At 44.9% G+C, this 15,037-nt stretch overlaps 1 protein-coding gene across 2 annotated transcripts in view; it reads right to left on the reverse strand.

Moving 5' to 3' along the window:
• The window catches only part of si:dkey-246i14.3 (ephrin A4), a 36,593-nt gene extending 29,483 nt beyond the window's left edge, over positions 1-7,110 (reverse strand). Inside the window, exon 1 of one of the 2 annotated variants that reach the window (XM_031576197.2) lies at positions 6,239-7,110. In XM_031576197.2, the coding sequence (XP_031432057.1) occupies positions 6,239-6,360 (122 nt within the window). In that variant the 5' untranslated portion in view covers positions 6,361-7,110. The remainder of the gene's footprint in view (positions 1-6,238) is intronic. The other variant, XM_031576196.2, reaches the window with a different exon arrangement.
• Positions 7,111-15,037: the final 7,927 nt, after the last annotated feature.

Here is a 15,037-nt window from a genome sequence, read left to right on the forward strand (position 1 = left end):
CCTTGCTCCTTCCTTCTCTCACCTCCTTCCTTCCTCCCTGGAGGGCTCCCCCAGCTCTTGTGGGAGCTAAAAAAAAATCTGTGGACTCTTTCCCTGCCATCCTTCCTCTAATACCTTTTCCTTCCCTACCTCCCCGATCTGTCCATCCGCGGGCTGTGTAATGCGTTTTCCATCAGCGAGGAAGGGCTTCTCAGTAGCCTACTTAATAGCGTTACGCCCGCCCTAGGGAGAACTGTGTGGTGGAGGAATGATGAGACATTATAGGCAACGGTGAGCCCGATGTTGTGGAGGCACATCGTGGCAAGAACGGGGGAGAGCATCAAATATTCAGGCAAGGGAATGTTAAATTACATGGGGTCAAAGGTTAAACACACCATGCGTGCTCTCCTCCCTCTGTTCCCTCCACCCTTTTCTTTCTCTTCTTTTTCTCCATCGAGTCAGGTCTTTTCTCTCACACACACCCACACTTAAAACAGACCACCTTAAGCAGCTGACCCATTTTTCGATAGCCCATATTGTTAAGTCACAGTTGGGGCAGTAAAAATGACGCATCACCCATCGGCGTACTGCACTGAGAGAGCACATTTAGCGTGATAGGACAATGGGAAGCTAATGAGTAACCGGCTAAGCAGGCTAGCAGCATGGACGCTCAATAGGGAAGGAGTGTATGATTAACAGCTAATCACCAATCAGCTGTTAGCACAGTGCCAGCCCTGCACAGCTCAGTGAGTTCCTCCCTGGGCTGCACCCTGTTCTTGAGTGTGTTACTTAATGCGTTCACTCACATCGCTGTTGACACACACACACACACACACACACACACACACACACACACACACACACACACACACACACACACACACACACACACACACACACACACACACACACACACACACACACACACACACACACACACACACACACAGTCATTCGAAGACCTAAATACACACTCACAGAAGTGCACACAAATACTACAGAGCTTTTATCTTCGCTGAAAGATGCCGAAGTCAGACTGGAGACTAGCGAAATAAAAAAATAGACAAACACCAAAAGTCCAAAGTAAATAGTACGAGGCTGTGTGCGCGCGTGTGTGTGTGTGTGTTTGTAGTAAAGGCCTGTCTTAACAGCAACCAGATGATTGTGAAGACTGGTGAGGAAGGCCAAGGTGAGTGCAGGTGAGAGCATGCCTGAAGGAGAGAGAGAGAGAGAGAGAGAGAGAGCTACATCTCCATATTCTCTGTGACACTTTCTCCAGTTCAATTATCAATCCACCCAACCCAAGTGTAGAATATCCAGGTAGACCAAGATTCTGTTTGGTAGAACTGTGACTCAAACAGATGGAAAACATCAGTCAACAGTTCTATCAGTTACAGACAATAATTATATGAAATATTTCGGTGCGGGTGTCTAACATCGTTAGATATAAAAGTGATGTAAAATGCCATATATGCATGCTTTCATCTCCGCAACAGGCAAAAGCAAACAGCTATGCCTCGTCCCGAGCCGGAATCACAAAGGGATAATAACGTTCCTTCGCCGCAGGAGGAGAAATATCCCTCAACATCCACCCTGTAATTGTGTTTCTCTCTCGAAAGGCATAACACAGATTTAGAATCTAAGCGCCGACCAGAGAAAGTCGAATCCTCCACTCCATTTCAATCGCGAGGGAAAACACGCTCTTGCGCTTCAAATCATGCTCAGAAACACAGCTCACTGTGAGATCGCAGAGAGCTGACATCCAAAAGCAATTTAATTAAGGATAGGTTCCACAACAAAAGCAAAGGCACTGCACATGCATACTTTTTAAGTGCTTCCGACTTATACAATTTCACTCAAAAATTCATGCTGAATAAAGCTGTAATGTTGATTTAGGTGCAGTAAACTGGTGTCTGGTCGTATTGTGTAGTGTAGTATGTAGTCCAATATAATTATTTTTTTTATGTTTGTATCATTTTCGGGAAAGATAAACCCACACTAAAGAGTACAGTTTTTTTGCCTGGTGTTGGCAGAAAACCTACACACCTTTGGTGCCTCATTTCTTGTGTTGTGAAAGGTGACTAAATGCGGTGGCTTAACACACAACAACTTTGCAGCATAACTGTGCTTTAACTGTGTCCTCAACAATCACAACAAAGGCTGGGGATTGAACAGTGTTTACAAGCGCCCTGAAGGTGAAATACTTATATTTACCGCATACTGTGGAAAGAACTACATCAGCCTACTGATTCTGGAGCACTGAGGCATGGGGAGGGACTCCACAGACCACAATTTTATGGATCGGGACGACCTGGGCACCTTTCAAGAAGTGGCATTTTGATCAAATAAAAAAGCAAATATTCACTGAATGAATGAAAAACACAAACATGCCAGAGATAGCGTTGTGTCTGTGGGAGTGTGTGTCTGCGTGTGTGTCTGTGCATCCGTGTGTGTGTGTGTCTGATTGAAGCTCTCTGTGTTCTGGGTGGTGCCTCCACAGGCCCTCTGCTCCGTCCTGCGGCCCTGAACTAATGTGCTGCTGGCTTCTGTCACAGGCATTAAAAAAGCATGAGCCATGCTGCATGCAGAAGAGCCTGTCCCTCATGCTCATGCACACACACACACACACACACACACACACACACACACACAGGGCAACAGAAATGTGCAGCCTCCTTCTCTGATGATGCAAGAATAGGTCATCCCACATGCAGTGTGTGCACGCGCAGACACACGCGCTCGCACACACACACACACACACACACACACAAAATTCCAAAGAAGTAGACTTGGGGTAAGTTATAGACATGAGATATCGATACTGTCCAGAGTGCGCGTGTGTAGCCCTGTCTTGTCAGGTGCTGATAACCGCATCCATGCTGATAACATCGGCATAGGGAATCAGTCTCAATATTACAGATACATCCAGAAATGTCCCTTCATTAGTTGCATGCAGGCTGTGATTAAAAACATAATACAGCGAGAGAGAGAGATTCTAAATCTTTGTTTTCAACTGTTTTACAGTGACCAGTGAGGCCATTCAAAGCATGTCTTTCTCTCTTTTCCACCCGTGTGCCTCTCCCTTAGGTTGTGTTAAGTGCTGCTTGTGTGTTGAGGTCGCACAAGAGCCAAAGAGGGTTTGGCTCTACACAACACAACTAAACATTCCTTTAAGAAAATACACGCAAGGCCCTGCGCTGGGGCCTGACAGAGAATCGTAGCACTGAGGAGAGCTACTCCGCTTCTCCCCAACCCCCATTCAACCCCACTTCCTGAGAATGCACTTAACACACACACTGACTGTGCTAGCAATACATACTGTTTCAAATTTGTTTGGTTTAAAACCCCCTAAAAAATGTACACGCATATCAAATGTAAACTCAGCTCTATACAGGTCATTATACAGGGGGTTGTTGGGTAGAATGCCTCCCAGTGAAGTGTGCGGACGTGTCGACAGGCGGCTGGCACCACAAGCCTGGCTTGGTCTCAACGCTGTCGTGTTACGGATCTGTTCTTATGTGGAAATTCATATCTGCTGCAATAATGGAACGCCTAGAAAGGACAAACGATTGCGTGTCGCCGTAATAATATTTGCGTTGCCTTGCAGTACATACACCACTCTGTGGGAACACAAAACAGTATTGTAAGAAACACAAACGTATATCGGGGGGGGAAAAATTCCCACCATGTTGCACGCAAGTCTGATTTACGCGGAGTTTCCAATCGGGAAATTGGTGTTCTTCCAGAGAAAACGATTGCATACACGTCTTCAAAGAACGGATGTGTGGTCAAAAGTTTGCCAAAGCAAAGATAAGTCAGAGCAGCCTTCGTTTTACGAAACCTCACATTACATGGAACAAAACAAGGCCAACGTGGGAGGGGATGTGGAGAACGTGTTTTCTTTATGCCTCCTCAGCAATACATAAAAAGTAATTATCTCGGGCTAGGTTGCTTGATTACTGATTGCAGTTCACGGGTTCTCCTGGTTAATCATTAACAAAGAAAGGTAGGGATTAGGGCGCTCTCTGAAAGTCCGGCCGAAAAGTGTGCCTGTCTTGTTTTGTATGTACGTGCAATAACTGACGCTTTGATTGAACGGAATTGCTCTTGGTGTTCAAGCCTTTAATTTGACTGTGCATGCGCCCGTCCGCATCTTTACCTTATTACCTTACAGATACCGTTACGGAGCACCGTGATATGGAAACACAACATGGAATGTGTTTTTGCCGTCTGGATTACCGGCACCACAACAGTGTTTGTGATTAAATTAATACATTCACAGGCTATGCGTGTGGAAGGCATCACTAAGTTGATTGCGGATAAATGTGGCTTACAGTGCTTAAATGAGATTTAATAAGACATTTTCTCTAATAATCATCACCCCCCTCGAATAATAATTGATCTGTTAAAGCTGTTTATTTCACAGGGAGATTTGGTGGTTCTGCAGAGCTGATCTCCTAAGGTGCCATCACGCAGAGACAAGCAGAGAAAGGGGGGTGTGCAAGTACAGGGAAGGGAGGAGTGCGGAGAGGGATTGGCCTTCTGGTATTTCTCAAGTATTAGCAATGTGTCCAAACTTGTTGTGTGACTCCCTCTTTCTCCTTCAGTCGCTTGCTCACTCTTCCTCTCTAGCTCTTTCCAGATCAGGTGATAGGAACACACTGTTCTCGTTGTGGTTTTCTGGGGTAGTATAATGAGTTTATCTTAATTAATCTGATCTTAAAACCACTGCACTTTGCTGGTACCCTAGGGGTATTAGAACAGAATCCACCATAGCTGACTGAGCTGCAGCCACATACCTGAATGCAGAGAGACAGGGTGGGCAGACTGATAAGGTGCCAAGACTGATAAGAGGAAGACATTTGTACCCGACTTTATCAGCTGACTGCCACAGTGTCACATACTTACACAGATAAAGCCTGGTTACATACACTACAGTCCAGCTGCCAGATGTTGAGATATCACACACACACACACACACACACACACACACACACACACACACAACAACAAATAGAAAGTACACACAGCAAGCAACAGGGTAGGAGGGAGGCATGAGCTGCCCACAACTGTATGCTCTACTTTTCTCCAGGCATTTCTCAGCTGCTCTGTCTTCTCTCTAATCCAATTTCAAATGTGCTTCTTCTGCATGACTGTTTAAACAGTTCAGGGCAGGCCGATGCAACGTTTCATACAAGTTTCCCCATCTGAGTAGCCAGGTCACAGAGGAACACGGAGTATCCAAAACTCAGCCCATATTAATCAACATCCAATTTACAATACTTGCAGAGTAGAGAGTTTGCGACCTGAAAGTAAAAAACGCACACTCCCCATTTAGATGTAGATATAGATAGCATACAGTATTTCTGCAGGGGACTAGAAGGATAAATATCTGTAAAAGCTAGAAAGTGACAGAACAACATCTATTTAACCTAAATACTTATGTACATGTAAGGCAATATCAGTACTTTTGTTGCCGTGAATGTGTGCTGTGGCTCGTCCTTCCTCCCATGCCTCAGAATAGATAACCAATCAATTATCTGCGCACACCTGGGTTTGCAGGTGAGCTTGCATTCCAGCTGACTAATGACCACCAATTAAACAATTAGCTACACTGAGATCTAGCAGCGTCGTTGTACCGCAACACTCACCGGCCTAATTTGCACAAGACCCAGTACCCCATCTGAACCGATTTAGCTCTACATTTATTCATAAATGTCTTTCGACAAGCCTCATTTGCGGTCAGTCTGTGTGCTACTGTTCCAAGAGGTTTCTGGCCTTCGAACTAAAATCTGTTCGTGTCAGCCTGTGCCTCGGCCCCTAATCATGAGCAGCAGGTGTGTTTTTGGCAGTAAAAAAAAAAAAAAAAAAAGAACACTCCGAGCATGATACGACATGACGGTCTTCAGCAGCGTTTGCGCTCACTCACCGCGCTGAATTGGCATTTAAAACCTGAACCTGCGTAATACCAACCGCTACGCCCATCGATCGGGTATTTCTGTACAGTAATGGAGAGCGCATCCCCCCCCCCCAATGGCCTTTCACTACCAACAACCTCAGAGGAGGGAGTGGAAAATTGTTGTTCGGTTTATGGATGGGTATGTTACTTTGAAAATGTGAACAGAAGCGTCAGGGACACTTTTAGCCAAGCTTGACTTTTCTGGATGTCCCCCTTTCTCTCTCCATTCATGTTTATGAAATTAGCAGCAAAAACAAAGGACAGAAAGGAAATAAGGTTTTTGACTGAAATATAACTTACTTTGTGTTTGTGGAGTTCCAGTAGACCACGTGCCTCTTCCCCAGGGCCGTGCAAACCAGCTCAATCACTAGAACAGTCACTCTCCATACCGTGAAAGCTCCAGGATACGTATGCCAGCCCATGACGGCAGCCGGCCGGTGCGCTCTCTCGCTGGGCCCGTGTCAGCGGTGTGTCGGGGAGGGCACGGTTGAGTTGATAAGGACACAAGTCAAGCAGAAGTTTGTGGGCACTTGTCAGAAGCGCCGCGTAACAGCCAAAGTTTGTCTGAAACTTTGAAATTAATAAAATGAGTACATCCCATCCTATGTAGAATCCATATGTGCTTGGCTGCCAAAGTGTACGTTGCGCATTGAGGGGTAACGTTTAAATTTTAAATCACTGCAGGGATCGGACGGACGCCCGTTGCCAAACCTGAAACGGAAAGTTTCTTCCAAAAGTTGTTTTCTTCCTTCTTGCAGGTGCGTTGGACGACTTCCAAGAATAAGAAGGTACGTTTCCGTGTTACAAAGTATTCCCATACAGATTTTAAGAACTCGCTCTCTGAGCGCACTAGAAACTTAGTAAAAAAATAAAAAATAAAAAAAAAGTAAAACTAATCTCTCCTGTATTCTTCCGCAAACTATGAGCAAGAAGTAGTCATCAGGTTTGCAAAATCGTAATGAATCACGGTAGGGGTTATGATAGGTGTCGTTAACCTCGATCGCCTGTGGGTATGAGTGATTTGGTTCGGTTTAGAACCAGCAGGCGAAAGGCGGGACCATATAAACTTTTGACCAATCAACAACGGCTATAGGCGGGGTCAGCATTCCATGTTTTCTGAGGTGTGTACCATCACAGTTTTGACACATTACAGGTAGCTAAGAGCTTTCTTATGGGTATCATAGAAGATATACATATATTTAAAAAACAAGTGCAGACGTAAACAGATCTAAACTTTATTTTTGTGTGGAAAACGTAAATCATTTAAGACTTCCAGCATCCAACCATTTATCAAAAGCATCCATGCATTCAAGCATGTATCACCCAGGTTCATGGAAAATATTGTTTTGAATAGGCATTCATATGTATAGATAGGTATAGAGCTTGTTAGATAGTACTGATCATTTTCTTTTACCAGACCTGAATAACCACAAAGACTGAATCCATACAACGACAGTTGACACACATTACATTTTTATCCAAAGCGACTTACAAGGATGTATACACATTTTACATTTACACCGATGGCACACTGCACATCAGGAGCAATTAGCAACCTTCTGATTACTAAACGACTTCTCTACCTCGTGTACCACTGTCGCCCACACCAAATTAAGTCATAAGCGGTGTCCACAGTCCAAAGTTTGTTTTGTTTTGTTACTGCTAGTACAACCTGTCAGCTTAGCTGAGTAGTAATGGGCTTCTCAAAGCTGAGTTGTTACTTCTGGGAACACTCAGTAGTCTGTGCACTACTACAAAGCCTGATGTTGCGATGTCTGAGCTTATTACACAAAGCGGTGGCCATCAGGTCAGCTGGAGCTTCACTGTAGACTCCTCTGCTCCCCACACACACATGGGCCAAGCTGCTGCCTCTGCACATTGGGCCTTAACAAGCTGGGGAAAGAACAGGCTTGCTTGTAGTTAGTGCTTTGATGTATGTGTGGCTTTGCTTGTTTGTCAACTTCGTTGTTCATTTTGTGGGTGTGTGTGAGATTTTGTCTGCACAGAAAATATTCATTAACCAAAGGACATTCTAAAACATGCGTAGAAGTAAACTGTGTTTGTGTGTGGAAAATGTAAACCATTTTGACACCCATTCATCCAAGTGTTCACCAAAGCATTCATGCATCCGAGCATGCATCCCCCATCCACCCACACAGAGGAGATTCAAGAGGCATTAAAAGGGTATTAGACTACCCCACATTAAAGCATACACCTTAGCTTGGGCTTCACTGAAAATAATGCCTTTCAGCGTGTTCCTGCAAGCAAACACACACACACACTCTATCTCTCTCTCTCTCACACACACACCTCTGCTCTGACACACTGGAGAAGAATTAAAGGTTTCTTTCTTTGTCGTTTTTCATTTCCCTCCGTATATGTTTCTCCACTTTTCCTTTCCTCTCAGTTCCCATATAATGGAGTCTTTTGAGGCGCTGGGGAAACTAAATTCATCGCTGCTTTTTTTTTGTTTGTTGGTTTGCACATTGCTCATGTTGATTTGTGTTTTATTCACACTGGTCACCCTTCTCTCTCTCTCTCTCTCTCTCTCTCTCTCTCTCTCCCCCCTCCCCTCTCTATGTTTGTGTGTTTGTAAACACCTGAATGACTTGTAAATATTCATGTCTGCTCTGTCAGTCTATTTTGATTTGGTGCAGTAAAATGCTGTATGCTCATTGACCCACTGGAAAGGCATATTTACTTTTGCATAACCAAAGCCTGGAGAACTGTGCATGGAACATGCCAAATATCGTAGTCGGCAGAATAATAACCTTTCGCCATCACAAAGGAATCGTGAAATGAATCATGAACAACATAACTGTTTTTAGAACAGCCATGTACAACCAAGCAATGTTTCTTTGTGTGTGTTGGTTGGTTTCAGTGCATAGACAAATAGACAAAGCATAAAATGAAGGATCTGATATGAAGACCACTCTTGGTCTTACCTTACGCAGTGGTGAAGTATGGATGATACGATGATATTTTAACATTTAACTCACAATTGTCGCAAGTTTTATTTTCAGTTTTTATCAAAGAACTTGCCATCCTTCTTCTTATTTACCAAGGGCACTAACTGGAAACTGAGTGTGCGCGAGATCCAGCATCACGTGACTAACAAGTACCCAAGGTTAATGTAGATACTCGAGAATTGATGTAACTGCTCGAGTACACACATGCTCGAGTACTTTGTGCAACCTCCAGTGTGTGTGTGTGTGTATGCATGCACAGTTGGTATACAGCACATACCACACTTGCCCCATGAAGACAGTAATCCTGTAAAAGGCTTTCGAGGCCTTTTGGAAAACTACAGTGCAGACTTGTGACTGTCGTGTATGGTGCCACCTCCATAGACTCAGCCTTGGCACCTGTTTTTGCCAGTGATGCACTGTTTTCCTCAGTGGCACACATGGCATTCAGACTGGCACAGTTGGCTTTCTGATTTCCCATCCCCTGGATATTGTTCTAGCCCTTAGCTGAAGAAGTTCCACCAGGGGCTTTCCAAATGGCTCACAGCAAATTATATACTTGATGTACTTAATCATATTTGTAGCATGTTCGCCAGCAGGGCCCGATGGTTTCAACTTTATCGGTCATGCAGGGACCACAGATGGATTCTCTTTCTTTGTCTCTGTTTATATTTCTGCTTCCCTTCTGTTCCGTCTCTCTCTCTCTCTCTCTTTCTCTCTCTCTCTCTCTCTCCATCTTCCTCCCTGTCTCTCCCTCTCTCCCCCTCTCTCTCCATCTTCCTCTCTGTCTTTCCCTCTCTCTACATCTTCCTCTCCGTCTCTCCCCCTCTCTCTCCATCTTCCTCCCTGTCTCTCCCTCTCTCTCCATCTTCTTCTCTGTCTCTCCCTCTCTCTCCATGTTCCTCTCTGTCTCTCCCTCTCTCTCCATCTTCCTCTCGGTTTCTCCCTACCTCTCCATCTCTCCCTCTCTCTCCCTCTCTCTCCATCTTCCTCTCTCTCTCTCTCTCTCTCTCTCTCTCTTTCCCCTCCATATCTCCTCCCCTGCAGCTCTGAAGCAGCACAGTACGAGCTCTGACAGATTCACCACAGGTGTCCGTGTCTCTGGGAGAGCCTCCTATCTGGCGCGCTCTTGCTCATGAGCTGTGATCTGCTGAAAAACACTGGCTGGGGTTCAAGGACCTGCCATATTTGCCTTCACATATCCCATGTTTACCGTACCACTGCCAATAAACGACCCCTCCGTGGCAATGATGTCTTACTCGGTGGAACAGGAGGAACTGGAATCGTTTCCTTTAGCGTAGCGGCACAGCAGGAGCTGGGCTACGACAGCGAGGCCTTAGCTTCGCATGGATGGGGACATGCAAGGATGACTGTAGGATGAGACATATAAGTTAGACATCATTTACACAAGGGTGTCTACAGAATATGAATGTCATGTCGATGACTGGAGACTCCATAGTGCACATGTTTATGTCTGTCCTTACCAGACATGGTACTCCCCCCAGCTAGAATCACAAGTTAACATGATCTCTCCAAATGAAGCAGAAAATATCCACCTTGTCCTGCAGGGGACACATACACTAAAGGGTGTGAACTGGCCTGTAGGGGGCGATGTAGAGCACCTTTTCCCTCTTTTTCCAAACCTGTGTGAGGGGCCACCCTGAAGCACTCAGTTGCTCATGAGCACACAGGTGTGCAGAGTGCAGAGGCCCATGCAGTCGCCAACGAAGCTGAGGAGGTGGAGGAGATGGAGGTGGTGGAGGTGGAGGAGGAGGAGGAGGAGGTGGTGGAGGAGGTGGTGGAGGTGGAGGAGGAGGTGGATGGAATGAGGGTGCTCCATTGAGGCACGTGCACAGATAGACCCCAGGTGGTGCTCAAGCACCTGCCCTTTTGCCTCTCTGACTTCATAAATGCCCCTTTTTGTTTTGTACATGTTATTTTAGATTTTAGTTATTTTAACTGTTCTTAAGGCTTAAAAGCGTACTGTAACTGCCGGACAACACTATGTCTGTATTTGAGTTCTGATTCAGTGAGAAGGCACTTCACCCTTCATCTTCCCTTGCCACGGCAACTGCAGTTATTGCACGCAAATCAAAGCACTGCGGAGCAACATCCTCCCTCTGACTTGTCCTCATTGGTGGCAGCCAGGACACTGACCAGCAGGCTGCTATGGGCCAAGTAGCCTAACATATACAGTCGTCTACTATAAAGCCTAACAACACACAAGCTAGTCTGGCAAAAAATAGCCTTGTTAATGTAAACGGGTGAACTCTGCTAGTCCCTCTGTATGGATTGAATGGTTAATAGTCTATGCAATTATATGTGGATATCGGAAACATTATCCTGTCACCCCTTTCTGGTGCAGCACTTAAAGAACCGTAGCCATTGGTTGGTAGTCTGTGCTCTGATATGTCAGGGAAATCTTCTGGCTGATCCACAATTTCATTGACAGGCTATGGGTTATACTTGTTATTATTGTTGCCACTGGCTATAACTCGTAGGCCTACTTACACATAAAACAAACAAACAAACAAACAAATAAATGATAAAATGATGTGGTACTGTAGGTAACTTTATTTTGATTCTTATTAGTGCTGTCAGTTTAACGCGTTATTAACGGCGTTAACGCAAACCCATTTTAACGCCGTTAATTATTTTATCGCGAGATTAACGCGAGAGATTTAATTTTTTTTTTATTTTTTATTTTTTTGATTAACATTCTTTTTGGCCTCGCAAACTGTGTAGTAGGCTAACGTTACGGTTTGAGAGTGAATGGTGAGCGCCATACGGCGAAATGGATGATAAAAAGCTTCTGAATGGAAAGTTTACTTTTAAAAGTTGTGTTGTGCAAAAGAAGCAAGCTTCACTGTTGTCTGAAAATGGGCAGCTGGCTGAACAGGCAGCTGGCTGAAAGCAAAGAAGTAGTAGGCTTACCTTTTATTGGTAACCTAACTGTTACGGTTCATTGTTTCTGAAATAAGAGGCCTGACTGCTATGTTCCCAGCAAACTTGAAAAAAAAAAATACAATATTAAGCCATGGTTTAACTGCACTATAGGCTGAGTCCTTGTTTACCTGAAATTTTATTTTGTACCGCCCTATTTGGCAATGTTGGTTTTCAATAAAATAAAACATTTGCATAAAGCAAGCAAATTCACTTTTCCATGTTGATAAGGGCATTACAATACAAATAAAATGATGGAAAAAATAAATAAATGAAGGGACATTTAGAATAGATAAAAATTTGCGATTAATCGCGATTAATTTTGAGTTAACTATGACATAAATGCGATTAATCGCGATTAAATATTTTAATCGTTTGACAGCACTAATTCTTATAAATAACTGTCAGTGAGAGGGGAACCCTTTTTTTAACTTAAGCACCTGACCCTTCGCCCCTCCCTGATGTTTAATTCCCTCCCACCTACTCACACACACACAACCACACACACACAACCACACTCACTCACACACTTACACACACACACACACACACACACAGACAAGCACACAGACACAAAGACACAAAGACACACACACACACATGCACACACACACACACACACAGCCAGTCTCAAGCTGGGTCTCTGTGCTCATTTGCCGGAGGAAGTGAGAAATGAGCTCGAGGGGGACAGGACCACAGCCGAGGACTCGAGCCAAGGCCTGTTCACACTCTTAAAGCAGAGGCGATGTTGCTGTGATGCTGATTGATGAGTGTGCTGACCAATTACATCGCTGTGGAAAGCTCCCCGTGACTTTTTTCAGTGCTTTTCCAGGTGTGGTGGGTGAGAATGTGCTTTCTCTTCTAATTCTGCTCTCTCTCGTTCTCAGTCACACACACACACACACACACACACACACACACACACACACACACATACACACTCTTTTATATTCAGGCCACAGAAGCACAGCACACCTTTAGTTGATTCGTTTTGATATGTTTTGGTTCTCTGACTTGTTGGATAGTACATATATTGTTTTTTTTCCCCAGACCTGAACAGCCCATATGAGTGAATAGGCTCCCGACCAGTGGCACCATTACCTAAAGGCTGCAGATATAGTTTAAAGATAGAGATCATCCAAACACAGCTGACATGCACCAAATGAAAGGCAGCGCTCTTCACACTTCAAAGTTTTCCTGCAATTCAACTCGTTTATTTTTTTATATATGTTTGTGTGTCCGTTAGTACGACCAATCTGAGTGTTCTTCAAGTCGACCGAGTCAATCGGTAATGAGCTTCTCAAAGCTGATTTGTTACTTCTGGGAACACTCAGTAGTCTGTGCACTACAAAGCCTGATGTTTCAATGTCTGAGCTTATTACACAAAACGGTGGCCATCAGGTCAGCTGGAGCTTCACTGTAGACTCCTCTGCTCCCCACACACACGGGCCAAGCTGCTGCCTCTGCACATTGGGCCTTAACAAGCTGGGGAAAAGAACAGGCTTGTTCTTGCTTGTAGTTAGTGCTTTGATGTATGTGCGGCTTTGCTTGTTTGTCAACTCTGTGTTGGCTGTGTGTGTGTGTGCGTGTGTGTGTGTGTGTGTGTGTGTGTGTGTGTGTGTGTGTGTGTGTGTGAGCGCATGTGTGTCTTCTGTGAGAGTGCATCACTCTTCATCTCTGTACTCTGTATTTGCTGGCTTTCCATTCAGCCGGGGCTAAAAATTAACGAAACCTTCCGTGTATGTGTATGTGTGTGTGTGCGCGTGCACAGGCCTACACTTGCACCTGTTTGTGTGTGTGTGTGTGTGTGTGTGTGTGTGTGTGTGTGTGTGTGTGTGTGTGTGTGTGTGTGTCTGTGTGTGTGTAAACACAGTAATAGAATCACAGAAAGACAGAGAAAGTGTGAGAAGCAGATATAGTACACTAGTAGGTAAATATACATTTGTATTTTAATATCTTGTGTGTGTATATAGTCAGTGTATGTATGCATGAGTGTGTGTGTGGGTATTTGTGTGTGGTGAGTGTGAATTAATTCACCTTGTCAACACAAAGTTCCCAGGGGAGTGTGTGTAGACGTAGTAATCACCAGGACCACCGTATGCACAAGCAGCCGGTGGTCCCTCATTATTATCCCTGTGGAGTGTGTGTGTGTGTGTGTGTGTGTGTGTGTGTGTGTGTGTGTACGTGTGAGTGAGTAACTGTGTGTGTGTGCGTATGTATAAGTGTGTGTGTGTATAAGTATATGTGTGCGTGTGTTCAAGTGAGTCTTTCTGTGTGAGTGTGTGTGTGTGTGTGTGTGTGTACGTGTGTGTGTGTGTGTGTGTGTGTGTGTTAAATTAGCGATGGCCTACCAAAGATAGCCGAGTTGCACAAACTCCTCTAACTTCACCTCACCATCACTCATCCCGGCGTTCTGGCTGCCACCGGCGTCGTTATTCCCGCCGACGACTTCCCAGAAGGCTAATTCCTCCTCCGCCAAGGGATCCAAAGTTTTGCCCCCCGCTCTCGCCGTGACACCGGCGGCTTATTAATTCCGCTCTTCATTCGTCATTAATTTCAGCCAATTGTGCGACAGCAAGGATCTCCTCCATCCCCCATTTCATTTGCAACCCTCCGCCCCTCCCAGACGCCCCCCTCGTGTTCCGGTTCCCTCTGCACCATGGAGCGAGGCCACCGGGGCTTTCGTCGGTACCAGAGACACCTAATTAAGGTGTCAGGCCGACATCGTCTTCATTACACACACACTCTCTCTCTCACACACACACACACACACAGAGATGCACAGAGGTAGTAATCTATCTGACTGAGCAATGAGATCCAATCTGGTTGTAGGTGTGCCGGTGAAGTGCTGATAATGCATTGCTTTTCAGGTCTTGGCAGCTGCAATACATTATGACATTAAGATCATTTTCATGACAGTATTACAGCCCTGGCTTTAATTTGCCACAAGGTTAAGCTATCAGTGGCTCAATGTCAATCGCATTAGCCAATTCATAATGGGGTCCTGGCCAAGGAGGCCCAAGTCAAATTGCTGCATGGCGACTTCTTGCCTGAAAATTGTAAACCCATTCGAATTAATTTAATCTCTCGCTTGGCACTCTCTCGCTTTCTGTTTTTCTCCCGCTTTCTCTCTGTTTCTGTCTATCTCTATTTTTGTCTCTCTCTCTGTCTCCCCCTTCCCTTCCATCCC

Source organism: Clupea harengus, chromosome 11 (genome assembly GCF_900700415.2).
Source record: "Clupea harengus chromosome 11, Ch_v2.0.2, whole genome shotgun sequence".
NCBI classification, from domain to species: Eukaryota; Metazoa; Chordata; class Actinopteri; order Clupeiformes; family Clupeidae; genus Clupea; species Clupea harengus.